This window comes from Haliotis cracherodii, unplaced genomic scaffold (assembly GCF_022045235.1).
Source record: "Haliotis cracherodii isolate W230 unplaced genomic scaffold, xgHalCrac1.p SCAF_19, whole genome shotgun sequence".
In the NCBI taxonomy this organism is placed as follows: Eukaryota; Metazoa; Mollusca; class Gastropoda; order Lepetellida; family Haliotidae; genus Haliotis; species Haliotis cracherodii.
Genome location: NW_027266274.1, coordinates 14,801,524 through 14,829,421, shown reverse-complemented (window position 1 = coordinate 14,829,421; position 27,898 = coordinate 14,801,524). Strand labels below are relative to the sequence as shown.

The 27,898-nt window shown below is 40.6% G+C and overlaps 1 protein-coding gene across 4 annotated transcripts; it reads right to left on the bottom strand.

Moving 5' to 3' along the window:
• Positions 1 to 450: 450 nt before the first annotated feature.
• Positions 451 to 26,239, bottom strand: LOC139466781 (SCO-spondin-like). 4 transcript variants are annotated; one of them, XM_071248458.1, is made up of 38 exons: positions 26,146 to 26,239; positions 25,152 to 25,724; positions 24,705 to 24,965; positions 24,149 to 24,415; positions 23,561 to 23,767; positions 22,698 to 22,898; positions 21,917 to 22,114; positions 21,535 to 21,732; positions 21,079 to 21,282; positions 20,373 to 20,570; positions 19,972 to 20,166; positions 19,367 to 19,558; positions 18,758 to 18,964; positions 18,398 to 18,589; positions 17,987 to 18,181; positions 17,518 to 17,709; positions 16,481 to 16,678; positions 15,983 to 16,180; positions 14,257 to 14,454; positions 13,504 to 13,701; positions 13,057 to 13,254; positions 10,711 to 10,902; positions 10,275 to 10,466; positions 9,424 to 9,615; positions 8,598 to 8,789; positions 8,151 to 8,342; positions 7,741 to 7,932; positions 7,218 to 7,409; positions 6,685 to 6,876; positions 6,004 to 6,195; positions 5,216 to 5,419; positions 4,676 to 4,870; positions 4,043 to 4,228; positions 3,558 to 3,704; positions 2,985 to 3,334; positions 2,569 to 2,674; positions 1,865 to 1,956; positions 451 to 1,396 (listed from the first exon to the last, which is right to left on the bottom strand). In XM_071248458.1, exons 1-38 carry the CDS (start codon positions 26,225 to 26,227, stop codon positions 1,358 to 1,360), a joined length of 7,599 nt encoding a protein of 2,532 aa, XP_071104559.1. In that variant the 5' UTR covers positions 26,228 to 26,239; the 3' UTR covers positions 451 to 1,357. The 4 variants fall into 4 exon arrangements, with proteins under 4 accessions (XP_071104559.1, XP_071104560.1, XP_071104561.1 ...); XM_071248459.1 differs by lacking the exons at positions 13,057 to 13,254; positions 13,504 to 13,701; XM_071248460.1 differs by lacking the exons at positions 13,057 to 13,254; positions 13,504 to 13,701; positions 14,257 to 14,454.
• Between the last annotated feature and the right edge of the window lie 1,659 nt (positions 26,240 to 27,898).

The window sequence follows — 27,898 nt, the reverse complement described above, 5'->3', positions numbered from 1 at the left end:
GTGATTCAATTCCGTTTCTAATAAATGTGTGAAAGTCCATGTATTTGGGTAGTGCTTAATTACAACTCCCACACTGTAAGCTAACCGATGTAAATATTAATATATTTTGCTGTTCTTTATCTATTTGATTTTTATCGTCACAAAATCCGTTTAGTTGCATCGCCATTGCAAAATGGATGTAAATGAACGCAGAGATATCTGCAGGATCGTGTCCTCAGCTTAACAGCCGTGAGTTCGAATCTCGGACTTTCAGCGATTGGTTTCCATGGCTTGTAAACACCATACCACACTATATTTTTACCCAAAAAGTACATTGCGCCCACACCGTATTGGATACATGTATGAAGCTCTTCATTTCATCATTCATACAGGAAATTTAACACGCATGGTCACGACCTGCTCAATGTCACCTGCGATCACATGTCATGAAATAATTACTTCAACAAGGAATTATTAAAACAGTGAAAAAATATATTTATTTCGTTCTTTGCGTATAGCTTCATACATTCGCAGAATGACCACGATACTGCTCAATGAGGTTTGGATGCTATATAACGTCTATCAATCATGTGTGTAAAATAGAATCTATGGAACATTATGAATATAACATAACATTTTGTAAATAATGTATATTTTGATTATATGTGCATCTCATTAGTAACGTATACACAATATTTTTTAAACTGCAATGTTGAATAAATGCAACTTTGTCTTACATCGAATAACTCACGGGCGCAATCATCAAGACACGCACAGCAAATTGTACATTTGCTGTAACAAATAGCAAAAGAGTTACTTCTCTTCAATCTCGAAAAAAGCGAAAGAGCTACGAGAGGAAGTTCAAAATCAGCAGTATAAAAACAATTTGACTTCCCCAATAAGTCGACGAGTCTTGCACTCGTGAGTGAGCCGATTAATCGTTGCATCAAACATGAGATCTTTAAAACACATGACGCGTTTGAAGCCTCGTATAAAGTTATAAGCATTTAATTTGTGTATGTACAACCTCGTTAACATGAAAGAGTATTATTTCAGACGCGATCTATAATTTTATCTACAACTACTGTTTTCACAATCATTGATTGATTGATTGATTTCTCGAGTGAAATATCTCACATAACCCATGGCGCGTATTTACACGCGAATGCTTTACAAATGTACATTAATGGTATCTACTGATCACATCTAAACATGGTAAAAGTATGTTTCTGATGTATTATTACAATGTACAATTATTTCAGGAAAATATACACTTTGAGCAAATGAAATGGTAACATTTTGAAGTCATTGTCTTCTTCAAAGATTTTGTTGACACAAGGATGGAAATGAATATTGATTGCTCGTTTGCACGGAATTCTTAAAATAGGTTGCCAGGGTTACAGCGGTATACCGACATCTGAAACAAACAAGAATTTTCATTTTATTTCGTTGAACATCAAAAAGTTGATTTAACCTGGGTACATGTTCAAAAGCAGTAACTGTTTTCTAACTGGAAAATGTATTCAACTTTGTTGGATATGATGCTTTACGTTTGAAAAAGGTCGACATCTATGATCTAATGAACATTACTGTGCCCAAATGAACATATTTATATTCCCCAAAACTTTCCACATTATCATATCTGAATAGATGTTTCTTCATAAGTATTCTGAATGTTTATAATGTTATCGCAAAAAAACATCGATAACAGCTTCATGGTTTTATCAAAGCAATCATACTGTCAACACGGGAGTTCGCCCATCTACGTAACATGAGTTCCCGCTTCTATAATTTATTCCCAAGATTTAGTTAACACTGCGTAGCACTTCATTGTACGCCTGAAGTATATAGCCCTGTAGATTATCAGTATTATTGAACTACGTACCGAATCTAGATTTCCAATAAATCTCTCTGCTGCACTCATGCTGCCGTCTGAAGCGAATCTCATGCCACACTGCATGATACTCATCTCTGGGGCTGTTAAAACAACAATGACAATCTTTGTTACAGAATCAGTCATTATAACATAGAGTTTTCAAACTGGATAGTTTGCTGCATGTTGCTTTTGTGATCACCATATGCACATGGAAAACAATGTATACACTGCGTCCTTATTAAAGGGTCACTATTTAGGGTGTCAAACAAGGACATATGGTAACAAGCGTCAATAGGTCTGAGTATGTTGACAATGTGGTTAACAGTTGAAAAACATGCTGTTCATGCCTATGTCATTCTGATAAGCCTTTTTTTACAAAACTCGAAAAATGGACAAGAACTTAAAAACGAAAAGTGCAAGATTGAATGTGGTTGAAAAGCTACCCAAAACGCACACCTGAACGCAACCAGTGGTTTTAGCAATACATGACAAGTAACAGTCAATGTGGGTATAAACTAGTTCCATCCAGATGTAGCCGAACTACAATTTTAGAAGTTGAAAATGCTACTTTTATTTATGAGGAGGGATGTCAAGCTGTTCACCCCTAATAATGACACTGAGTATGTTACACCTTGGGAGTAAGATTATTTGGCCCAAGACAAACAGAAAGGGCAAAGAGTGCCGGACACGTGGAGATTGCTTATCCTGCTTACCAAACTGTTGTTGCATGTACTTCAGGTTTGCTGACTCAACAACTCCAGTGATCATCTTGCCATCATACACCATTGTGACGGTCTTCCACTCAAAGTTGCTGAAACCCTGTAACCAATGGCAAAACGTTTAACATATGGATCCACCAGAGAGTGAATTGGGATTCAGACCTCTTTAAAAAGTAACAAATTAGAACAAATCCATAAATAATGTCTACTTTAACAAATAAGAAATATGGTGACAACACAATCGCATTTTGGTTTAGGAGTTTAGCGGCAAGTCTTTGAAATCACACACTTTGCAATTTCAAGTTTGAAGAGAAATTCGTGAGGAATGTTTTGTTGGGATGTTTTTTTCAGTCATCAACTTTACATCGATCAGGTATCTGCCTTCTTAGTATAATCAAACAACTACTTACGGCGAGAGACACAGGCATGTTGATAAGTTGACCATAGACAGATGTCATCTCAAAGATGACTGAGTTTTGGTCAATAGCAATAACCAGGGTGTTGCTCTTGTAACAATCACTAGTGGACACGAGAATTCGACGTCCGGTAACGGTCTGACTTTCACTGAACCGGAAGCGGACAATCAATGGACAATCCACGGCAGGAGCCTTCTGGGAGATGTTGAAGAACATATGTCCGTTTCCATCGAACAGAGCATAACCGTTCAAGATGCTGACGCCCTCTGTGGTCAACCATGACTGTCGGGCAGTGGTCAAGGCATTGTCGTTGTTGAAGTCCAGTGTGTAGTCTGGTGTGCATGCTGAAAGCGAAGTCGAATATTACAGTTTACTGTTGTTGCATGGTCGTGATAAAAGTTTCTTTCCTATATTTCGATAATAGATATCCATTTGCATTGCATATCTTCATTTGATTTTATACAAACTTTATCAACCATATACACTTAAATGCAGTATGATAAACATGTACAGGATATGCGATATTTTCGTGTGATTAGCCCGGTAGGATTATAGAAAGTTACTTACAAGCATTCATTGGGATACCACATCCACAGTCCATGAGATCGAAGTATGTTCCCTGTACGCACGATGCTCGCATCCATCCAAGGAGACCGACAGAGATGTTGTAGGACATGGGATCGTTCCCCCAGTCTGGTCTCTTGTCGCATACATCTAAACACAACATTTAAAATGTTAATTGTTAAGCTGGGCACATATGAACAGATATAAGCATACAGGCAATTTTTACTACATTAATACAACCGTATAATACTATAACCGACATATAATCACTATGGCAAACATTATGATACCATAAACGATACTTACATAACTCGCACTAACATTATAATACTATATAAACCGATACTAACATTAATACAACCAACATTGTGATACTTAACCGATATTTACATCACTACAACCAACACTGAGATGCTTAACCGATATTTACATTGCAAGAACCAACCTTACATTGAAAAGTATCCCATTTAAGATCGTATTGTTCTTACCTCTGCTAGCACAGGGTGTTGGGCAGAGATCTCTACAATAGAAGTCTGGTCTGCACCCTTGTCCGACGACGTATCTGAATCCCATGGGACAACAATCTCCTCTTGATAGACCCTTCTCACAAACCCAGTGGGCGCGACAGCTTCCTTCCATGTTGTAGTTGGCGACGCAGGACCCGTTGCACTTCTCTGGAACACAGTGGAGTTTATTTAGTGGACAGGTTTAGATGCAAGCTAAAGTGTTAGAATCTTGACTTGTGACAATTCTCTTTGTCTTTGGAACCCCGTGAATATCCGGGTTAGAATTGTTCTTCAGCAACCCATGCTGGTGGTAAGAAGCGACTAACGGGATCGGGCGGTCAGGTTCGCTGACCTTATTGAAGCATGTTCATCGTATCCCATGATGTCAGTCATTGGACTTACCGGTCCAGATTTGATTATTGCAGGCCGCTGAATGTGGCCAAGGGCGGCGTTAAACAAACATATCTTGTTTCGGATCTATGAGTTATATATTTTGTGATTCATTCATTTCATGTAGCGTAAACAAACTGTATCATTAATTACCATCATCATCATAATAATAATAATAATACCATTAGTTCAAGGACAGTAAAGGGATGATCCTATTCTACTAACCGAGTGGGCAGTTCACTCTCCAGGGGAAGTCACATCTGAGAGTCCTCTGGTCCCAGTAGTATCCAAAAGGACATGACCGATATACACCGACGACGTAGCCATTGGGGTTGTAGTAGCATTGGAGGTACTTGTCACAGTCTGTGGGGTGGTAACGGTAGCCAACGCCGTTGATCTGCTGCGCAGTGCGACATAACCCTGAAACAAAGACAATGTTGATTTGACAATACGGGTCTATAGTCATACCAATTTCTCTCAGCTAGTTGGACACAGTTTGTGACAACCCGTATTAGTTTTGTGGAACGAGAGTCATATCAATAGTAGATGCAGTTTGAATGTACAGTAAAGTACGTTTAAAACGAACACGCATATAACGAACTGACGGATATAACGAACTGATTTTTTTGTCCCGAATATTTGCTATAGTTATGCTGTATATATGCTTATAACGAACTACGGTTATAACAAACTGAAGTTAGAGGTCCATTGAGTTCGTTATAACCATAGTTTACTTTATTAATTTAAAAGTAATAAAAATATCACCTAAAATAACAACGGGGCACTGTCCCAAGTTGCATGGTCGGATGGCCTGTTCAGTGAGGTCGCCAACGCATTGCGTTCCGTTGTTTCGGGGAGCTGGATTGGAACAGGATCTGGTTCTCTGTACCCGTTTTGTGGCGGCTGTGCCACAGGTGACAGAACACGGCGGGTTGCTCCATTCAGTCCATGCAGTAAGGCCACCATCAACTACATAAGAGGAAGTCACGTTAGTTCATACAAACCTCACAAAGTAACACTTCCTTCTAAATATGCACATTGGTAGGTGTAAGTGTTTTTACGGGCAGTAGAAACTGTTGTCATGTTTGGAGCAGATTGATTTAGACGGAAGTGGTTTAGAGTTTTATTGGTGTTGTAACAGATAAACAGATGTAGCGCCATGTTCTTTTTTGGAATTAATGTTATGATAAGAGACGTCTGTTTGATAGCCAATGTGTGGCCCAGTGTTATCAATGATGTTCATACAAATCATAAATCCAATTGTTCTTTTCCTGCATGTAGGTTTTGATCATTAGTCTGATGCAGTTTCCTATTTTGATTTGCACTGATTGATGTGCCCATGCATGTGTTTACGACGGTGTCACCGTAGGGTAGGATACGCTTACCTTTTTGTGAACACCCAGTATTATCACTATTTAATTGTGATTCACAAACAAGGTTGAAATCGTAGAATGGACTCCGTTTCAAGTGGATATGTTTTATTAATTAATTTCTTACGATTATTATGAAAACGGTCGTCGCTTCTGTCTTCACAGGAATATCAATAAACTCACCTGGACAAGCACTGTTCCCACAGAGTCGAGTCGTTGTCTCCTCGAGCGGTTCCGGACAATCTTGGCCACCGAACTGAGGTCGAGGGTTGGTGCAGGTTCTGCTTCTAGAGACGGTCTTCCTTGCACTGGCACCGCACGTGGTAGGACATGGAGGGTCTGACCACTGTGTCCACAACGATAATCCACCATTGACTGCGATCAAAGAAAAATATTGATTAATTGAAATCGGTATGTGTCTTTACACACGCTTGTTCTTACTATGTGTGTTCACATGTCTCAAATACAATGGGGGGCAAGGGTGGCCCAGTCGTCTAAGGCGCTGCGATTCGCTGTGCTGAGTTGCGTCACTTGGGCACGCCAGAAACCTATGATTGTGGGTTAGAATCCCGGTTCGCCCAGATTATGTTTCTAGGTTTCAGCTCACTCACTCAAACACAATGCATAGGGTTACAATTATGTTAAAAAGGATGACATGGAGACCACATCGCGGATATATTCAATATACAGTTTGTAATGAAACTCTGGCCACAAGTGATGACTGTATGGCGGATCGGTGGCCTTATTTTATCACTGTCGTTGAAAAGCAATGTAATGAGTGTTTTCGTTTGTGACATGTCAGACACATCGAGACCATTTGACCCTATGATAGTATATAAGTATTTGCATCTCTCTTCTACGCACCAGGGCAATTTCCAAGACCACATGTTCTAGATTCGGTCTCGACTAGGAGTCCCGTACAAGGGCGACCTCCGTTAGAAGGGACAGGGCTATTGCAGAGACGGGTTCGACTGACAACTTTGGAGGCAGAGGGTCCACAGGTAACGGCACATGGAGGATCGTTCCACTGAGTCCATTGGGACAAACCACCGTCAACTGAAAAGGTAATATGATAAGAACGTAAGATTAAATTTATAAAACGTACAAACAAATGAAAAAGTATATTGCATTTATAGAGATGGAGCACTTTTCCAAGTCATATAATGTTAAGTTTTCTGCTGCAGATATTACCGCTAGACTCGTTCAAGAAGTCAAAGTTCTTTGAAATTGCGGTGTAAAAACATGCATGTCATCGTATCCCAATTGCGTGGATAGAGATGTCAATCACTGGATTGTCTGGTCCAGACTCGATTGTTTACAGCCCGCCGTCATATAGCTGGAATATTGCTGAGTGCGGCGTTAAACAACAAACAAACAAACAAACATACAATCATTACCTGGACACTCAGGATGACCGCAACTGCGAGTTGTGCTCTGGAACAGAGTCTCTGAACATCCTTGACCTCCATTAGTTGGACGTGGGTTCGTGCATGTCCTTGTTCTGGTAACAACACGCGTGGCCGAGGTTCCACAGGTTAATACACAGGCTGCCCCAGTCCATTCAATCCATTCCGTCACGTCACCATCAACTGCACAAAACACCATTCATTTTGTTTGATTGTAACATGAGATATGCATTGCCAAAGAAGCATTGTCTTTAAATGTACCAAATGATATTGTTTTGTTCCACATAATATCCACGAAGCTCTCATTTGTCTTATCATTTTACTGGTCTAAAAACAATGTCTTCAAGTCCTTAGGACGTCTTGTCACGGATGCCACGTGTTATCACTGATTTGATTCCATTGATAGAATCTTGACTTTTAACCAGTACAATCTGTTTCGGCGGATAATCCATGGCGTTGGCGTTTTAAATTTAAAACTTTTGATAATTCACAAGGCCATGTGATGCACACTTACCTGGACAGGAAGGCAGATTGCATGATCTGGTTTCAGTCTCAAATCGATTGCCGGTGCAATTTCGACCGCCATTCTGGGGTATAGGGTTTGTGCAGCTCCTTGTCCTTGATGCTGTGCGAGTGATACTTGTACCGCATGTAAAAGGGCAAGTGGGAACTGACCACTGACTCCATTGCGTGAGACCTCCATCAACTAAAATGTGAAAATAGTGTCAAAAGATGTCTACATTGAATCTATCTGTGATCACGTTTATTAAATATCAAATTTAATATCAGGATAATTAAACCAGTTTGCGTTTGACAGAAGATCGTTCTGAAACTGAATTAAGTAAAAATAGCCCGTTTGGTTCCAAAGGGGATGACGTATTCATACTTCTGTGAATCAAGAAAGGGAGATAATCAAGAACATACTTGGACAGGGCGTGAGAAAACAGCTGCGAGTTGTCGTTTCTGTAAAGGCTTCAGTGCAGTTTCGTCCCCCATCGCTAGGTGTCGGACTGTTGCAGAATCTGACTCGTGTGGCGCTACGCGTGAAACCGGCTCCACAAGTAGCAGGACATACTCCAAGGCTCCACTGGCTCCACTGGTTGAAACCACCATCAACTAAATACAGAAGATTTTAAAAATACTGATAACCATACATAATAGAAAAAAGAATGAGAGACTTTAAACTACAGAAGAGAATGTGTAAGTGATTTCGTAAACTTTGAACCTCAAATGTGTTTTCAACTTATCTCTCAGACATAATGCTGATTATCTGATTAACGGCAACAATTAGGTATACAAATGGGCCTGACCTTTCATACCCAAACAATAAAGGAATAATGTATCCTTAAACAAAAGTGTGTATAATAGTACCTGCACAAGTTGGAAGACCGCAGTTTCTGACTAAAGATTCTGTACGAGACTGGGTACAATTTCTGCCGCCGTATTGGGGGAATGGGTTGTTACAGAATCGCACTCTTGTGATGGTCCTCGTTGCAAGGGAGCCACACGTCACGCCACAGGGCGGGACAGTCCAGCTCGTCCATTCACTAACGCCACCATCGACTGCAAAGAACCAACAAATGATTACTTTTATCCTTTACAAACAAACACTGTCAATGTTTATGTCTTAAATAATTACATTTTCGTTGTGTTCATTGTAGTTATTACATTGTAATTGTGTTATTACATTCATTTTCCAATGAATGTAAAATATTAAGCCACTCCCACCGAAATGGACGGACTACTTTTATTACCACAGAATGTCGGGGAATCCCAATATTACAGTCGAGGGAATTCCTTTTCCGCTCATGCATGTATCGTCATGCACCTTTAGCGAAATTCGTGCATATTCGTTGTCCAAACTACCCTTTGAGACCGAAGGCTCGTTCGCCTATTTTTTGTCCGTATGCCTTGGTTAAACAAATTTCATGCCGTCGGGTGTCATTTCTGATTAACCCGCATATTCCAACTTTCGTAAGCATTCGCTACGCGGATTCATGTAGTTTGCACATCAGTTTCTGGATTCATACCCCAATGAACACAAACACATTCACAGTCAATCCTTAAAAGATCAGATCCTAAACACGATTTAGATAAACTGTATTTATAGGATAATGTTTACACTTTTAAATGAACACCTTTTGCAACATGATAACGATGAAAATATTGTCTTTTAGGAGAAACAAGGGGTACATACTAGGACATGGGTTCAAGCCACAGTTGCGGGTTTCACTCTGAAAACGACTCTCAGAACAATTTCGACCACCAAACGAAGGGAATGGGTTGTTACAGAATCTTTGTCTTGAGGCTGTTCTCTGCACGTTGATTCCACATGTGACGCCGCAAGGTGTCTCTGTCCACTGTGTCCATTGACTGATTCCGCCATCAACTGTGACATGGAGGTTATCATGATGAAGAAGAATGCAAAAGAAAGGAAGGCTATGTGAACAAAGGGGGGTTAACGCATAGAAACAACCAACGGGGTGCAGACGGGAGATACAATGACTCTGATTTCCTTGAAATCTGACGTACAACGTAAATAATAAACAAACTTGCTTAGGGATCATGAATATTTTGGGGATATTTGTAGGCAAGACAGAGAACACAATTTCCTAAAATAATATGTCCCCAAATTATTCATGATGTCTAACTTTTTATGTTTGGTATACGATGTATGCATATGTCTACACATATATTAATAGTGTAAGATGACCTTTCTCTGTTCAGCACATCTTATGTCGGTAGGGTAAGCTCGGTGACCCTTCATATAATCAATGTTTTTTTGTTTTGAGGGTTTCATTTTCAAACGCCGCTCTCAGCAATATTCCAGCTATATAATGTCTGTCTGGACCAGACAATGTAGTGGCTGACATCATGAGGATCGACCTACGCAACTGAGATACGATGACATGCATTGACCAAGTCAGCGAGTCTGACCGCTCGATCCCGTTCGTCGCCTCTCACGACAAGTATGGGTTACTGAATACTTATTCTAACCCTTCGTCTTATATAATCTTCTCAGGGCTAATCCACTCAAACAATACGTACTTGGACAATTTGAAAGACCGCAGCTGCGTACTTCGCTCTCGACACGCGTTTCTGTGCAGTTCAAGCCTCCGTTACGTGGAGGTGGGTTGTTGCAGAATCGTTGTCTCGTAGCGGTTACAGTGATGGTGGTTCCACAGGTCAAGAAGCACTGAGGCACGACCCACGATGTCCACTGGGATATGCCACCATTCACTACAGAGTTAAACATATATGTTACCGGTGTTAAACTTCCACAATACTATATCATCACATATCAGCTAGCCTTCTAGACATATTTGGTGGCAACCATGTTTCTTACCTAGGCGTGTTACCTAAGTAATGTTTCAGAAAACAATGCTATAATCCCAGCCTGCAATTAACACATATTCTGGTGGCCTTCTCTGGAGGCAGAAACACATACACATACTTAGGCACACAGACATAACAAGACCCTTACCTGAGCAGGACTGAAGACCACAATTTCGTACGGTGTTTTCATTAAGGAGCTCTGTACAAACCCTTCCCCCAAACTGTGGAGTAGGATTTGTACAAGTTCTCGTTCTTGTCAATGTCTTAGTTGCAGAGGTTCCACAAGTAACAGAACAGCCAGGGTCGCTCCACTGTCCCCATTGTGTCACTCCACCATCAACTGGAACATTCAGGACACATGATTAGTATAACCCATGCGTTCTTGCTACAGTCGTCTATAATAAACAGGAACTGCACTGTAAGCTTCAAGACCTTGATAAACAACCCACTACCTGCAATACTCTACAGCCAAACAAACAAAACTAGTTCATAAAAGGTTTTCTATAAACATGAGTTGTCATGGTCATTTCCACTGGTAGAGAAATAGTATTGTTTTTATGATAGCTGATCACTCGCCTCACCATATTTGCTCAAAATATACGATACAGGAATATATTATATTTTTTCAGTCCTTAAAAAGTAATAGTAAGACTGATAATGAGTAGCATTTATTTTTTTACTGGATTTTGTGACGGCATAATGTGAAATATCATATTAAATTAAGTATACAATCACTTTGTAAATTAAACTAATTATAGTTTTTTTCTCTATAGCTATCTATCAATGTTGTTTTTATGTTGCTAAAACTAAGGCAACATGTCACACTAGATCACACATTTAGCAATACAATAAGAATCTAAGACAGCAAAGTATACTTTTGTTTCTAGAAAACAAAGACAGTATTAGTTTTAATAAGATCATCTTAAAACATCGTTTCATGTAGGGCGTTAATATTGGATACCATGCAAATATTGGATACCATGCAAATATTAATGCATGCATTATTGTAATGTACAACATGTATATGTACACATCAATTCCTTTGACAAATGTGGCCGTAAAGGTTTCCTTAGGTCAAATGCTGAATGGCGACGAGCATTATATGAATGGGTCACTGAAATGATCTAAGGAGGGAGAAGGCGGTAATAAGTGCTGCACTTGTGCCCAATCCCTTTGTCGTTTTGGACAATAAAATGATGTACATAAGCATCTGCAAATACATGTGTCAGGTCCATGCATAAACATATTTTCAATACGGCAGCATCTGTGGGTAAAAATAATGTTAATGAGAACTGCATGCAATACAACGTCTCAGACACGTCTAGGCAAAGGTATTGCCCATTACATGTTCACGTCTAATTCCCATGCGTAACTAAGTACTTGGACATGGACCAAATCCGCACGTCCTAGACGTTGTTTCTGACAGGACTTCCGTACAGTCTTTACCACCGTCACTGGGACGAGGATCAGTGCAGGTGCGGAAACGTGTCGCCACACGGTTGGCGTCCCCGCCACACGTTGCAGAGCACGTTGACAGCGTCCACTGTGACCATGGCGTGACGCCACCATCGATTGTGAGTAGAGGGTGCAACAGGGTGTTAGAACATTGCAAACACAAACAGACAGCGAAGGACAACATGTTAGTCAGTAACTACAACACAATGCAAACTACTCTTCAAAGCAAACTACAAACAAACTACGTACATGTGTATTCTACTGTATGTTATATTTGGAAAGATCATCAGTTTGTCTATCAAATTATGACCCATTTTTCCCATTTATCTTCTGGCGAAAACGCATTTTTACCAGCAGCACCTTTTGACAAGACATACTTATATTTTAGCGACAATATGACAATATTGTTACTAGTTATTGAGAAAAGTATTTTTCCACTCAACTTGTTTCGGTGGATATGTGCCAGAATGCCTAATTCAAACAACCTCAATTACACAACTGTGGAAAACACAGCATTAATTGCCTGTAGAAGCATTCATACATGAGAAGGGTCCATCCTGGTGTATGGTCGGCTACAGTGCCTCATATAACCTGGTATGAAGCACCCACCCCATGTATGCATTGCCTAATTCGTCCATCTGTGTGCTGCACCACACCGACTGTACTGTCGGTTTTCTGCTATCACATGCTGTCACTTGGTTATAGTTCAAAGTTAGATGGACATGGAGTTAGTCCACAGTATCGGATGTGGGTGTCCACGAGGTTCTAAGTGCAGTTCCTGCCTCCGTTGCTTGGAGGCAGGTTACTGCTTGATCGAAATATCGATGTGCGAGATGTTGTTGTCCCGTATAGGGATGAACAGAATGGGATACCCCACTGTGATCAAAACGCTCCCATCGTGAGAACGAACTACTGTGAGATGATGTCACCATATACAAAATATTCAGTTTATGTAATATCTAAACATAAATATTTCTTGCTAAATAAAACCATGCATTAAACAGCTGAGTAAAAATATAAGATATATGGCAGCCATTACTTGGACAGGGACTGAAATTGCAGTTTCTCGTTTCACTGTCAAATGTGACTCCGAGACCAGTACAGTCTCTACCCCCATCACTAGGGGGAGGGTTGGTGCAGCTCCTGGTTCGAGTAACAACACGGGTAGCAGTCACTCCACAGGTAACAGAGCAAGATGGGTTGCTCCATTGTGTCCACAGTGATAATCCGCCATCCGCTATACAATGAGATCACATTTCTTATTTACTAGATTTTTCACCATGAGTACTGCATTTCATCACTTGTGGTCACTGATGCATACGTTATTTTTGTATATTTACAATATTCAGATATCTTATTTTTAAATTAAATGTCATAATCATGGAAAGAAATTCATTTTAGTTAAGTTCAGGTATGTTTACTGAAACTGATTGTTTTGGTATCTGTTATTTTCTAATGGAATGGTGTTTCAACAGAAGCTAATTACTTGGGCAGGACGACAATCCACAGTTCCTGACTTGGTTCTCGAACAAGGTCCCTAGACCTGTGCAGTCTGTACCACCGAACTGAGGGACAGGATTTGTACATGATCGTGTTCTTGTTACAGTGAGGGTTGCAGTTGAACCACAGGTTCGTGGACAATTTGGAACGTTCCATTGAGACCACTGTGTCAATCCTCCGTTAACTGTACGTGAGTGAGAAGGTTGTTTGTGCAAATATTAGAAACAAAGTAAGACATTAGTAAAATGATACATTTCCTTGACAGAGGAATTTTCTTATAAAAATTCTCAACAAATAGGTTTTTGATTGTGACACTGGGGCATCTGTCAACCTAATAGTTTTCAAAACATTCGTAGGATTTACCTCAGCTATAAAGCGATTTGACAGTATAAGAATATATTAATTTTGTGTTGATCAGAACATTCATTCACTTATCTGGCAAATATTGTCTACATTACATCCCTACAGAACAGAATGAGTGCATGAGTGGTGACAGTGAAGACATATGTTACAACACACATACAAACACACAATACACAACGATAGCATCATAAAACAAGGTACACATGAAGCTTAGTGAACGTGAAATGCAGGTTATGTCAAGTGCAGTTTTGATTTCAAACAGAATTACTTCTTCCAGTGTTTGCCGCTATGTCAATGGAAACACTTCTTTACGCAATACGTAGCATGCACCGCTTGTCAATGCAGGAATGAGACGACAATGGAAGTTTATATTTACTTGGACATGGGCTTAGACCACAGTTTCTCGTTTCGCTGTCAAATGTGGCTCCGAGACCAGTACAGTCTCTACCCCCATCACTAGGGGGAGGGTTGGTGCAGCTCCTGGTTCGAGTAACAACTCGAGAAGCTGTCGTTCCACAGGTGACAGAGCAAGATGGGATGCTCCATTGTGTCCACAGTGATAATCCGCCATCTGCTGTTGTAAGAAGATCCAAGGCTCATGTTAATAAATGTTCTTCCCAGAGGCGTCATTATTTCCACATTGCGTGAATATGTCAAGTATTAATGAAAATATATTTCTAAAATCATTTTTGGTTCGCTTTTGAAATCAATTCGAAGTTATTAAAATATAAACAAAAACGTATTTCCGTAACCATAAAGAATCCCTGCTAAAGCATTCCGTTGTTCAAGCCCGACCACAAAGTAACCTAGAATATGGCTACTTAAAATGTAATGAGATTTTCCTTTATATGCTTTACAAATGCAATATCAATAACAAATTATTTCTGTCTGAAAAATACGACAATGGTTATAATTTGCTGTTTGCTTTTGAGGATGCTCTTCAGCAGAAGCTAATTACTTGGACAGGCCGATAATCCACAGTTCCTGACTTGGTTCTCGAACACGTTCCCTAGACCTGTACAATCTCTACCACCGAACTGAGGGACAGGATTTGTACATGATCGTGTTCTCGTTGCAGTGAGGGTTGCAGTTGAACCACAGGTTCGTGGACAATTTGGAACGTTCCATTGAGTCCACTGTGACAAGCTACCGTTAACTGGGTAGAAAATTGTTGGAGCAAATGTTAGAAATAGGGTCATCGTCTAGGTACATGTTTTGGTCATTTACTTTATAATTATCTCATCAACTTGGAGTGTTCCATTGAGACCACTGAGTCAATCCTCCGTCAACTGTTTGTCAATTAAACAATTGTTTGTGAAAATGTTAGAAATATAATGAGAGTGTTTTGTTTCTCGTTTAACGCTGCACTCAGCAATGTTCTAGCTATATGACGGCTGTTTGTAAATAATCGAGAATGGACTAGGTAATCCAGTGTTTGATATCATGAGCATCTATCCAGGCAATTGGGATACGATGACATGCATCAACCAAGTCAGCGAGCCTGACCGTCCGATCCCAATAGTCGCCTTTTACGGCAAGCATGGGTTGCTGAAGACCTATTCTACCCCGAATCTTCACGGGTCAATAAAGTGAGAGAGTAGTAAAATGATAGAGTATTGTAAGTAAGTAATTCTCTTGTCCAAAATGGCTTCAGTAACAGTAACAGTTTTTTTCATTGTTAAACAAAGAAAGTGTGTGTAAAAACTAGTACATTGTTTTAAGATCACACGGACGTGTTTCACCTGCACCAAAATTAAAATTGAGTGTTAGTGTCAGAAAATCTTACAATGACCAAAACCACCATGCCCTTTGGCATGTGTCTACATGAAAAGCCTCCACGCCAGAGAATGAACATCTGCATTACAACACACATACAAATACATATTAATGGCAACAACAGACATAGTACACATAAAGCTTTGTGAACGTGAATTGCAGGGTACTTTAAGTAACAGTATGTTTACAGCTAAGTTTAGATCTTTATCTGTGTGCCACATATTTTAATGTCAGTGATTTTCTACGCGTCATCTGTCACATGTAAGCTACATCCATTATGTAGAACTTTGTAAGGAATGAGCAAGACAATGAAAGTTGATAATTACTTGGACATGGGCTTAGACCACAGTTTCTCGTTTCGCTGTTAAATGTGACTCCGAGACCAGTACAGTCTCTACCCCCATCACTAGGGGGAGGGTTGGTGCAGCTCCTGGTTCGAGTAACAACTCGGGAAGCTGTCGTTCCACAGGTGACAGAGCAAGATGGGATGCTCCATTGTGTCCAGAGTGATAATCCGCCATCCGCTGGTTGAGAGGATCAAAGGCTCATGTTACTAAATGTTCCTCCTAGAGGCGTCATTATATTTCTAAAATCATTTTTGTTTCGCTATTGAAGTTATTGAAATAAAAGCAGCAAAACCATTTTAATAATAATACGAAATATTTGCTAAATGAAATATGGCTTGATATATTTACTTGAATGAAATGGGGATAACTTTTATTTTTTTACTATACAATTAGCAAATAGCAAATCATTTCTGTTTGAAAATACGACAATAATAATAGTTTTTTATTTTCATTTGAAATAAAGCAGAGATTAATTACTTGGACAGGCCGGCAATCCACAGTTCCTGACTTGGTTCTCGAACACGTTCCCTAGACCTGTGCAGTCTCTACCACCGAATTGAGGGACAGGATTTGTACATGATCGTGTTCTTGTTGCAGTGAGGGTTGCAGCTGAACCACAGGTTCGTGGGCAATTTGGAACGTTCCATTGAGTCCACTGTGTCAGGCCTCCGTTAACTGGGAGAAACAGTAAAATGTTTTGGGGCCTTTGTCAGAGAGTAGATTAGAGAGTAGATGTATGTTTTGGGAATTTCCTTTATAATTATCTTGTTTCAAACATCAAACGTATTTCAACAGTGAAACTCAGGAACGAAACATATATTTTCAAATGATATAAAACTATTTGACATGAATCTAAGTAAATTAGTGAGAACTGCTTTACGCCACATTTGTTGTTACCGCTGAAATGAACAGCCAAGAATGAAAATCATGACCCATAATACACATACAACTACAAAGTACTCATTTACATTCAGATCATGATCTATGCCATAATTAAATTACATGAGATATTGGTGCAGACATGAACATTCGCCCAATAGGTTTATAACATACAACGCGTGTATAATATTCATTTCTCAAGAAATTTATGGATTAGTTTGCCTGCACGGTTGATTAAAATACTTAAATAGATAAAGGCACCACGTAGATATACTACCACACGTGTACTGACAGTCGTGTACATAGAGATTATCGTCGTTTTGAAATGGTCATGTTACTCTATGTGTGCTTTGTACGGAGAGCATGAGCGTCATATTTCTGCCATCTGGCTGTTGTGTTTCCATATGTCTAATCATTAGATCTTTTACATAAGGCACAGACAAAAAAAAACAGCACATATGAGCACGTGTACCCAGGTTGTTATTGTTTGAATATCTCATTGCTGATCACAAGATGTATTAGCAAAGAAAGAAAGCAAAACATCACAAATGATGGCGACACATGGACAGTGCAATGAAATTCATGAAGCAGGATATCATGCTGTGTTGGAAGGTGTGTATACATGTCAGACTTACTTGGACACGCCGAAAAACCACAATTCCTGTTTTGGGTTTCAAACGTTGATCCGGTACAGTTGTTTCCGCCATTCTGAGGGGCTGGGTTGGTGCAGGACCTGGTCCTGACTACAGTTCCAGTTTCGGAAACTCCACACGTTCTTGTACACGTTAGACCTGACCACTGAGTCCACTGGGTCAACCCACCATCAACTGAAACAAAACCATATGTATTGAAATAGTTTTATAATCCAACGTTGACCTGTTAATACCACTGTCGACTGTGTTATAGTATGTAATTCTTTTCTAAGCATAAATAATTACATGGCTCTTTAAAATTTATATATTGTAATCAAATAACAATACTCAGGGATATGAACCAATTCGACATCGTATTTTAAGAACTTTTTCAACCCACATTCCAGAAAGCAAGTGTATGAAAGTTATGCAGCGTGTTGTAGCTTATCGATGAAGTAAATCCGAAACTGACCTGGGCAAATTGGCAGTCCACAAGACCTAGTTTGTGTCTGGAATGTGTCTCCGACACAATCCGCTCCGCCATTACTTGGAGCGGGACTGTTACATTGCCGTACACGTGTGGCCAATGTGTTGAATGACCCGCATGTTCGGGTACAAGGCACAATACTCCACTGTGTCCACTGAGAGAGTCCTCCATTCACGGGCACTGTAGAAAGACAGAATCAGGGGATGACAAAGAATTTATTCACTATCCTCATTGTTAGTCAGTTGAAGAAGACACGTATTATCAGCCGCGTATTTGAGAGTCACTTGTAAAAAGACTACCACATGCACACCAGGTTAGAGACAAACAACAAACTAGAACTGCAACACAAATTCAATGAGATGGTCGAGCACAAATATAACAGAAATGCTATCTTACCGGGACAAGCTCCAAGGCCACAACTTCGCAATGCTGTATTGCTTAAGGACTCGGTACAGAAGGCTCCGCCATTGCTGGGTGTTGGGTTGGTACAGGTTCTGGTTCTGGTGATTACTCTGACGGCTGAGACACCACAGGTGACGGTACAGGCAGGGATCGACCACTGTCCCCACTGAGACACACCTCCAGCCACTGAAACAGACAGCAAATTTATCACACATGACATATGCCCATCGGTAATATCTATGAGATGAATGTCAAGTGGACTCCTTTTCGTCTATCTGAGAGCTGTTAAAAGAGACATCTATCAACACAACATTGATGAATCTTAAAAGGATGTTATGTAGGTGCAAGTTTTACCTGGACAGTCAACAAGTCCACAGTTAACTTCATTAGTTTGGGTGAGTGGGAGGCCAATTGTTAAGCAATCTCTGCCCCCGTTGCTGGGTGGTGGGTTATTACACAGTCTGGTTCTGGTTATAAACTTGGTAGCAGTAGATCCACATGTCACAGAACAGCTTGGGTTAGAAAACTGGGTCCACTGCGATACACCTCCATCGACAGCAACTGAAAACACAATGTCATCGTTCATTCAACTGTTGATTACTGAACACATATGTCATGACCTAATACAAAGGCTGTTGTGTATGTTCTCTATACAGGCTAGTCCCGCTAGGCAGCATAAAAAACGAATTGAACTTTTGATTACGTTGTCCCTTCCAGCAGTTGACATGTACATCGCATATGTTCGTGTTATTTGACGTTAATCAGCATATTATATTCACATCTTTCAATACACACAGTCCATGACAAAGGGACAGAAAAGTGAGTTTTGTCACTGTATTAACAGGACATTTAGCTCGTCATCAATATGTGTCATAAAGGGAACATATATATATATATATATATATATATAAACACATTTCTACTCTAAATAGACAGAAGTGAGTAGATTTCCATTGTTCCTACCTGGACAAGCAGGAAGGCCACATGACAGGAATGTGGTTTCAGAAATAGGTTGGGTACAAAAGCTTCCTCCATTTGCTGGGGTGGGGTTGTTGCATGGCCTTGTTCTTGTAGCCTGGTAGGTGGCCGTAGACCCACACGAAACGGTGCAGGTCGACGCGCTCCACTGACCCCACTGGCCTACCCCTCCATTCACTGAAATCAGAATCCATCCACACTATCATTCTTGTCACAACACAAATGTCTACATTTCACATTATCACAAACCTGAAGTCTTTGATCTCCACGTGTAAAAAGAAGTGTTTGCTGATGATTAGAATAAAGAATTATCTTGGCTGAACTAAACATACAACACTAAACGAAATAAATTGAATTTATTTATTATTAAGAAAACGCATGTGAACTTGTTTTCAGTATTACGTGTGGTGCTGACTATCAAATAACAAGCGTAATAATGCAATTCAAGTAAAACTCAAGTGAAACCTTGTGTAGGAGTCAGTGAGTATTGTCTTACGGCGCTTACAGCAATATTCCAGCAATAACAGGGCGGGGACGCCAGTAATGGCCTTTACCCACTGTACCCATGTGCGGAGCAATGTTCTACGTACCTGGACATCCAACTAAACCACAGGAAACTTGTGCTGATTGAGACAGACTTTCCACACAAAACTGTCCTCCGTTTGATGGTGGTGGATTAGTACACGTTCTTGTTCTTCTGATGACTTTAGTAGCTTCTCCGCATGTGACAGCACAGGCTGTATCGCTCCAGGCTGCCCACTGAGACACTCCGCCGTTTACAGCAACTAATAAAAACATATACAACGTGTTGTGAGGGTACTCAAGTATTTACTGATATTCAGCCAGTTATCACGTAAAAAACATGGACATTCAAACTGAAAGCATAATGACCAGCTTTATCTCAAGTGTAAAAAATATGTTATTCTCCTTTTTAAAAAATAAGCCAAAAAAACATTACAACGATCTGCGACTTTTAATTTGAATTATTTACCTGCACATGCTGGTGTATTACAGGATACCGTGGACGTCTGTACAAGGCCTTGTGTGCAGGATGCGCCACCATTAGATGGAGGAGGGTTGTTACAACGTCTAATACGTTCAATAGTCTTAGTCGCAGTCAAACCACATGTAAGCGGGCACTGCACACTGTTGGTATTCCAGGACTCCCACTCGGAGACTCCGCCATCGACTGGAAGTAACGTAGATGATAGGGTTTGAAAAATACATCGGTAAATTATGGATGAATAAACTACTCAACCCTTCAACATTGATTGTTAACTTGAATCAGTTTGATGCAATAATATTATCATGAACAATACGAAATCATACCTTCCATTACTAGTGTCCTTCAATATATCAAAATGCGAGCCCGTCGTTTTTACAAAATTTGAGTATATGATTTGCACCTATTTTAGATTTCATCCCACATTAAGCTGACACTGTCATACTCCTGATGTATTGTTCAAAACCTTATACCCAACCATCTAATATTTACATTCTGATAATAATAATAATAATAATAATGATGATGATGATGATGATGATGATGATAACAATAATAAATGGCTATTCTCAAAACTGTATAAAGGGCAACGGTTATCCCAAGCATCAGTCTCCCGCATTTCACATACACTTTCAATTCGATGATATATGCTATAACTTTGTTAAGAAGTTGATTTCAAGTATCACCAATTTACCTGGGCACCCGATAAGGCCACAGTTTACTTGAGTGCTCTCAGATAAATTCTCCAGACATTGTCTGCCACCATTGCTTGGAGGAGGATTATTGCATTGTCTCGTTCTGGTGATCGTCTTCACTGCAGAGACCCCGCAAGTGACTGGGCAGGCCACCGATGCTGTGTTCCATGATGCCCATTGTCCAACTCCACCATTCACTGCAGCTACAACACACCAACACAGCTTCATGTAAATGTGCTTTGTGCAAAATAGTGTCATCTTAATGAACAATATTCAGTTTTTGATGTGACGATTCTATTAAAACGGATGTACAAAACACAAAATAGTACCATGTTACAATACACGAAATAAATTTATGATTATAAGTTTAATTATACAATTTATCATATTTCTCCATTTACAAATGTCTGCATGTTTATTTTTATAGTTTTCAACAACAGGGACTGTCTCCTTACTTGCGCAGTTTGGGAGTCCACAGGTGACGGTCTTGCTCTCAATGAGGCTTTCCGGACAGGTCAGGCCACCAAAGACGGGGATGGGGTTGTTACACTGACGGAATCTGTTGACTATTTTAGTGGCGGTAAAGCCACAAGTAAACGGGCAAGGCGCTGTGGCACTGTTCCATTCGCCCCACTGGGAAAGTCCTCCGTTAACTGAAATAAGATGTTAAACATAATAACATTGCACGATGTACATGGACACGTAGTCATTCGCTGGTTACAAAGCTTTCAAGGAGGGTAGAATTAAGTCATTTAAAGAACATAGAAACTGTGCGACACTATTCAAATGTACACAGTGTGTATTTAAACATGATGAGTTTATAGGAGGAGGATTTACCTGGACAACCAGTCAAAGCACAGTTGACCACCGCACTCTCCACCAAGTTCTCGACACAGTTAGCACCTCCAGGTGAAGGAGGTGGGTTGGTGCAGGTCCTGAACCTCTGGATCACTTTGGTGGCAGAGGTGCCACAGGTCACACTACAAGTTGGGTTGGTCCAAACGCCCCACTCAGACACACCGCCATTGACAACAGCTGAAAAATGTCAATAATAGATTGATAAAATGAGTTCAAACAGTAAAAGAAAACGTGAAAGATTACCTGACGTTCGTGTAATGGTTGTTCACGTGTGAACACGCTTCGTGCGAAAGCCATATAAGCAAGGGCAGAAAGTATGATAATTCCCTGACAACACTTTATACTCCCCGTGCAGCTGAGAATAAGTGCACACTAATCCATTGACGGGGATGTGCTTTGAGCAACCACATATTGGATGGAAAACAGCGCATCACAAATGCATGTATCATTTGACAGTACTATGAAGACGCCAGAGCCACTGGCCCGGACTGTAACGGGGTATTCTACAAAGACAGTTAACAGAGTCAACAGAGACTGTAACTGAGGTATTCTAGCTAGATAGTTATCAGGGTCAACAGAGACTGACTGTAACCGGGGTCCTCTACCTAGATACTAACAAGCCAAGCATGACCTAATATATCTTTGGTGACAGCTATCAAAGTGGCGCTACCATTCCAGGTACTTAATTTCATTTATGTATTTATAATCGTAGCCAATTCCTTTAGTAACACTGGTTCGTATACTTTGGTTGCTTCCTTACTTGGACAGTTGTTTGTTAATCCGCAAGACTCAGTTCGTGTTTCCAGCAGCGTCTCGCTACAAAATGTTCCTCCATTCACAGGTGTAGGGCTGGTACAAGTACGGCGCCTCTCTGTAATTTTCTGTGCATTTGTTCCACAAGTCTGAGGGCACGTAACTGATCCCGAGTTCCAAGTTGTCCACTGTGTCACGCCACCATTTACTACAAGCAAAGAAAATTGCGTGAACGTTACTGTTACGGATTCGTGTGGGCCGAAAGAAGCAAAATTGAATTAAATGCATGTTGTAGTTTTCTGTCATGCGGCATTTATCGGGGGCAGGAAATGATTGAAGTGCTAGTAAAATATCGAGAGGTTGCCGCGGCTAGATTTCAACAGCGGTTGTCGGCAGAGGTCAGGATGATTTATAGTTATCTGCCCTTGTGTAACCATGACCATGGATGAAGTTTCATGAAGGGATAGTTTTAAGATGTGCTGACAGCAAGTATATAAGAGCGATATGGGGCGATTCATGGCATTTTCCGACCAGACTTGTGCCAAATGTGACTAGGACACTTAGTTCTAAAGACCGAATTCCTGCCAATTCCCAGGCAAGTGACTTTTGGGTACCCGGCAGGATGAGATGATATGTTGTTAACCCTCTAGCACCTCACAGGCAGCTTGGGTTGTATACTCCCCATGGAGTTGAGAACAATTATTGAGTGCACACTGATCTACAGACTAGGGTGATAAGTGGATTATTATTATTATTATTATTATTATTATTATTATCATTATTCAAAGCAACCACCCCTTCGTGTTCAAGTTTTGAGTATAGAGTGTTTTCTTGCACTTCGGTTGGCTGACATTATGTCAGTGGACCTACCTGGACATCCAACCAAGCCACAGTTGGTCACTGCCGACTCTGTGAACTGACCGGTGCAGTTAGCACCACCATTCAGTGGCTCCGGGCTGTCACATGTCCTAGACCTGAAGACAGTTTTTGTAGCTCCGGTGCCGCACGTTACACTGCATTGGGGCTGGCTCCATGCTGTCCACTCGCTGAATCCACCATTGATCGGTGCAGAACTCGCTGTAAAGACATGTAATCGTCTTAGAAAAAAAACATGAGGGCTTGGGGTTTAGCCAAGAAATCAAAGACATGGCTTTTGTTACCTTGGGAACCTGGCGGGATTAGTTTTAAGGGTACGATGTGTGCAGTTCTTCCTTGATCACCTCGCCGTGCTTTGGGCTGTGATCTTGCTACAAGCAGCGTAAAATATAAACAATCGCTGCTTGGATACTTTGATGAAAGTCAGACAGAATAATTACGTTCATGCCTTGTGACAGCATCAATATGCACGTGTCGCTTCCATATATTTTCTACTCATTCCTTTCCCTGTAAATATGTATACCAATACCGCGTCGATGTTCATAGTTAATCACATCATGTTAAATAACCGTTACCACTTACTTGAAACAGTGAGCTCAGACGAAACCTGTTGTGTATTGTAGGTGAATCGGTATGTTCCCTGGTCAGATAGTTGGACGTTGGTGATAGTCAGGGTGTGTGTAAGGCAGTTATTGCTTGTGCTGTAGCTTCTCCTTCCTCCGGGGGCAAATGTAACGAAATTCTGTGTCCATGTTCCTTGGTTACAATTGCCGTTTAATAAATTCACCGTAAGGGTTACAGTACTACCAATAGTCCTTGTCTGACGTACGGTCCATCCGACGATTCCAGCTAAAACAGCAAAAACACAATTGACTCGTCTGAACCGTCTAGATGTAATGGGAAAACAGAATGGCTTAAATAAAGTCAAAACGAAACATTTACGTTTGTAAAGTGAAACAGTATCAAAGAAGTTGAGAAAACCAAAGAACCAAATTCATTTCCAGAATGTTTGATTGGTAAAGAGTATAGCTGCAGTTATGCCATTCCTCAGGGTAAATAATTTACTGTTTAAAGGGTATTTCCATGGTCATGAATTGGGCGGTGTGATAGGATTCCACCCACATGCGAGGAGTCTCACCTGTAACACTGACGGTTGCAGACCTCGACTGTCCAGCAATGGCGAACGAGTATGTTGCTGCGTCGCTCTGTTGGGCATTGACAATTGTGAGACGCTGAAACTGGTTATCCACGGAAACAGAAATGCGGCCGTCATTGGGGAGAGCCCCTCCATTTTTCGCCCAGACTCCACCGGTGATGCCGTTCTGATTCAAGGACACTGAGAGGATGATGGTTTGACTTGTGAACACTGTCTGGCTTGCCATGTTGCTGATGATTTGAACTGAAACAAAAGTAACATGTGTATAGTGTTTGCTTGATTGAATGTTTTTTTCAGATTAGAAACATTCGAGCTTATCAAAGTGTTCAGGTCCAACTCTTTTGACAGTGAAATAAGCTTAATAATATTTTACTCTCATTCAAGTATATCACAATACTATAATGCCCTTTCGTAAGTAAAAATATTCACCTGCACATATGGCGTTTGGCAAGTTTCCCAGCGAATTTGTAAGAAGACTGTAGTCCGAAATCCGGGTTACAATGCTTGGGGCTGAGGCAATCTGCTGGAGCTCCTGGCGGAAATTATCAAGCAAACTGGCACTGCCGGTCACAGAGGCTTCTATTCCAATAACATATATGGTGATGCCTGCGGTCCTTGCATTGGTGGCAGCAGTGATGGTGGCTCCCTGATTGTCAGAGAGACTGTCTGTTATGACAATCATGAGCTTTGGTGATCCACTTCGAGCTTGGGTGTTCAGGATGCTTGCGGCCTGGTTGATGCCAAGGTGTGTGTTCTCCAGGGCATTAAAAGGGTATGTGGCGCTGCGTAGTTGGTTGAGTAAGCTCGCCTGGTTAGCCTGACCATTGAGACCTACTGACTGTGTTACCGATGTGCCATACATGACGTAGCCAGCTTGAACATTTGGATAGTTTGCGAAGCTGTCGTTGATGAAAAGTTCAATGCCGTTCTTCATGTTCTCGAAGTTTTGGGCGCCAACACTTGCTGACGTGTCCACGACTAAAACAACATCACCCACACATCCTGGAAAAGAAACAAGGGATATATTAAGTTACGTTTGCCATTACATTTATTTCAACAGGATTGGGAATTGATTCTTACACATGGTCAAGATGGACAATATTTTGGAAAAGATTATAATGATGTAATATCATTAGGCGTCGGCTTAATGTGGTTTCAAACCTAGAGTAAGATATATACGTTTACAGATTTTGTCTTCAGCAAAAACCCATGCTGGTCGTAAGAGGCAACTTACGGGATCTCGTGGTCAGGCTCGCTGACTTGGTAGATGCATGTCATCGTATCCCAATTGCGGATCGATGCTCATGATATCAATCACAGGATTACCTGGTCCAGACTCATTTATTTACAGCCCGCCGTCGTATAGCTGGAATATTGCTGAGTGCGGCGTTAAACAACAACCAAACAAACAAAGCCTACGAACCTGTCAGCTGACTGTTTGTGGCAGTTATGAGACACGTGGTAGCAAGCACCACTGCCCACAGCGTGGCGTGGCCCATCATCATCTCTGGTTTATCGAAACCTGAAAGAAGGAGTTTCGTATGAAAACATACCAGTTATTCAGAATGTGAAGTTTCAATGTCACGTAAGACTACTTTCAGTGACATTGTTGGAACCCACGACACAGTAAACATTCATAACATAATGCACTTATAAGGAGTCCTAAGACGCTATGCGAATATGTTAACGTTGCTAATGTTGTTCCATAAGAACCTTCATCACACAAATAAAACATCCTTCGTTTGATGGAAATATTAATTTTGTATACTTGGAATGTTTAAGTTTATCTTTGGTACAATAGTACACCGAGAATCTGAAATATAAATATATACATTCACATTCTGTCTAGAGAATACATTGAGAATGCGCACACGTCAATCTTAGAAACAGTGACATTTTATTTCCATTCACATGTATTAAAATGTATATGCATTTTTTATGGGATGGGGGGGGGGGGGGGGGGTATTGACGTAAAAGCAAACAGGTGGGTTAGGTTGGGTTGATTATTAAGTCTATATATTGTCGTATTATCGGCAATATGATCGTCAAGTAAGACTGCCTAATTGTGTCATTGTCACTGATTAAGAGTAATGAGAACTGCCCAGGTGAATGTGGTGTTGGTACGTACGCCTCTAGAGGGAATAGTAAAAAGCACCATGACTGTAATACAGAATACGATTGCCAAGGCCACACGAAGGGAGAGGGGGGGGGACTCCTTGTCCTAATAATGCTTAGCTTACTGATGTGCTCTTAAATATCAGGAGAAATATGTATGGGAATATTCGACATATTCCTAATAATAAATCAAAGTAAATAGAAGCAACAAAACACATTTCAATATCATAACAGATCTCGGAGATGCGTCCCGTGTGCGAATCCGATCATAAGAATGTGTTTACGAGTCACCAACTATGTACATAGACAGTTTTTTGTATGTCTGGGTGGGGTGGGTGGACCGTTCCTCCTTTCCATCAGAAGGTATGTGAATGTGAGAATCTGTGGGGTTGAGTTAGACGTCTACCTGAAAGGCTATAGCTCTCAACCAGAGACGAAAGGGCAGGGGTAACTCGTCTCTCAATGACACGGACGGGTGTGTGGAGCTGTTGAGGATGACGCACCTGCGTGGCGTGGTAGTGCGACTTCAGTAGGAGATATAGATCCGCCCCGTGTAGAGTGTGCGCAATGCAGAGATACCATGGGTCATTAAGTGCTTAAATTGCACGCCGCTAGTACAATCTATATCTACGGTGGAATTCACTAAAGTGGTTTGACAAGTTTTCCGTCGTGGAAAGAAATCGACCCCAAAATATAAGACGTTTATTATTAGTTCTTCACCAGCAGGCCTTCATTTGAAAATCGCTGTTTACACTATTTCACATATGAAACTTTCCCGGTTCAATTTTTATTTCGGCTTTTTTATGTGTGTTATTGTTATAATTGAACATTCGTATCGACATTTATCAAAGTGAACTTATGTGAAGAGAATGACCGTTGCTTGCAATATCGATCACTGGATTGTCTGGTCCAGACTCTATTATGCACGGGCTGTCGACATATGGCTGGGATATCACTGCGGCGTTAAACAATAAGAAACAAATGTTTCTAGCTTCATTTAACGTAAATAATACAACTATGATATTTCATGTCGGTTTGTGATATATTTTATATAACGACAC

What these genes read in the sequence shown, in the direction of transcription:
- LOC139466781 (XM_071248458.1), bottom strand. Translation starts at nt 26,227, where the DNA reads ATGATGATGGGCCACGCCACGCTGTGGGCAGTGGTGCTTGCTACCACG. An exon ending in TGGCCTTGGAGCTTGTCCCG is followed by an intron (nt 18,182 to 18,397) that starts GTAAGATAGCAT and finishes GTCTTTCTACAG; the next exon opens with TGCCCGTGAATGGAGGACTC. An exon ending in TGGACTGCCAATTTGCCCAG is followed by an intron (nt 17,710 to 17,986) that starts GTCAGTTTCGGA and finishes GTTTTGTTTCAG; the next exon opens with TTGATGGTGGGTTGACCCAG.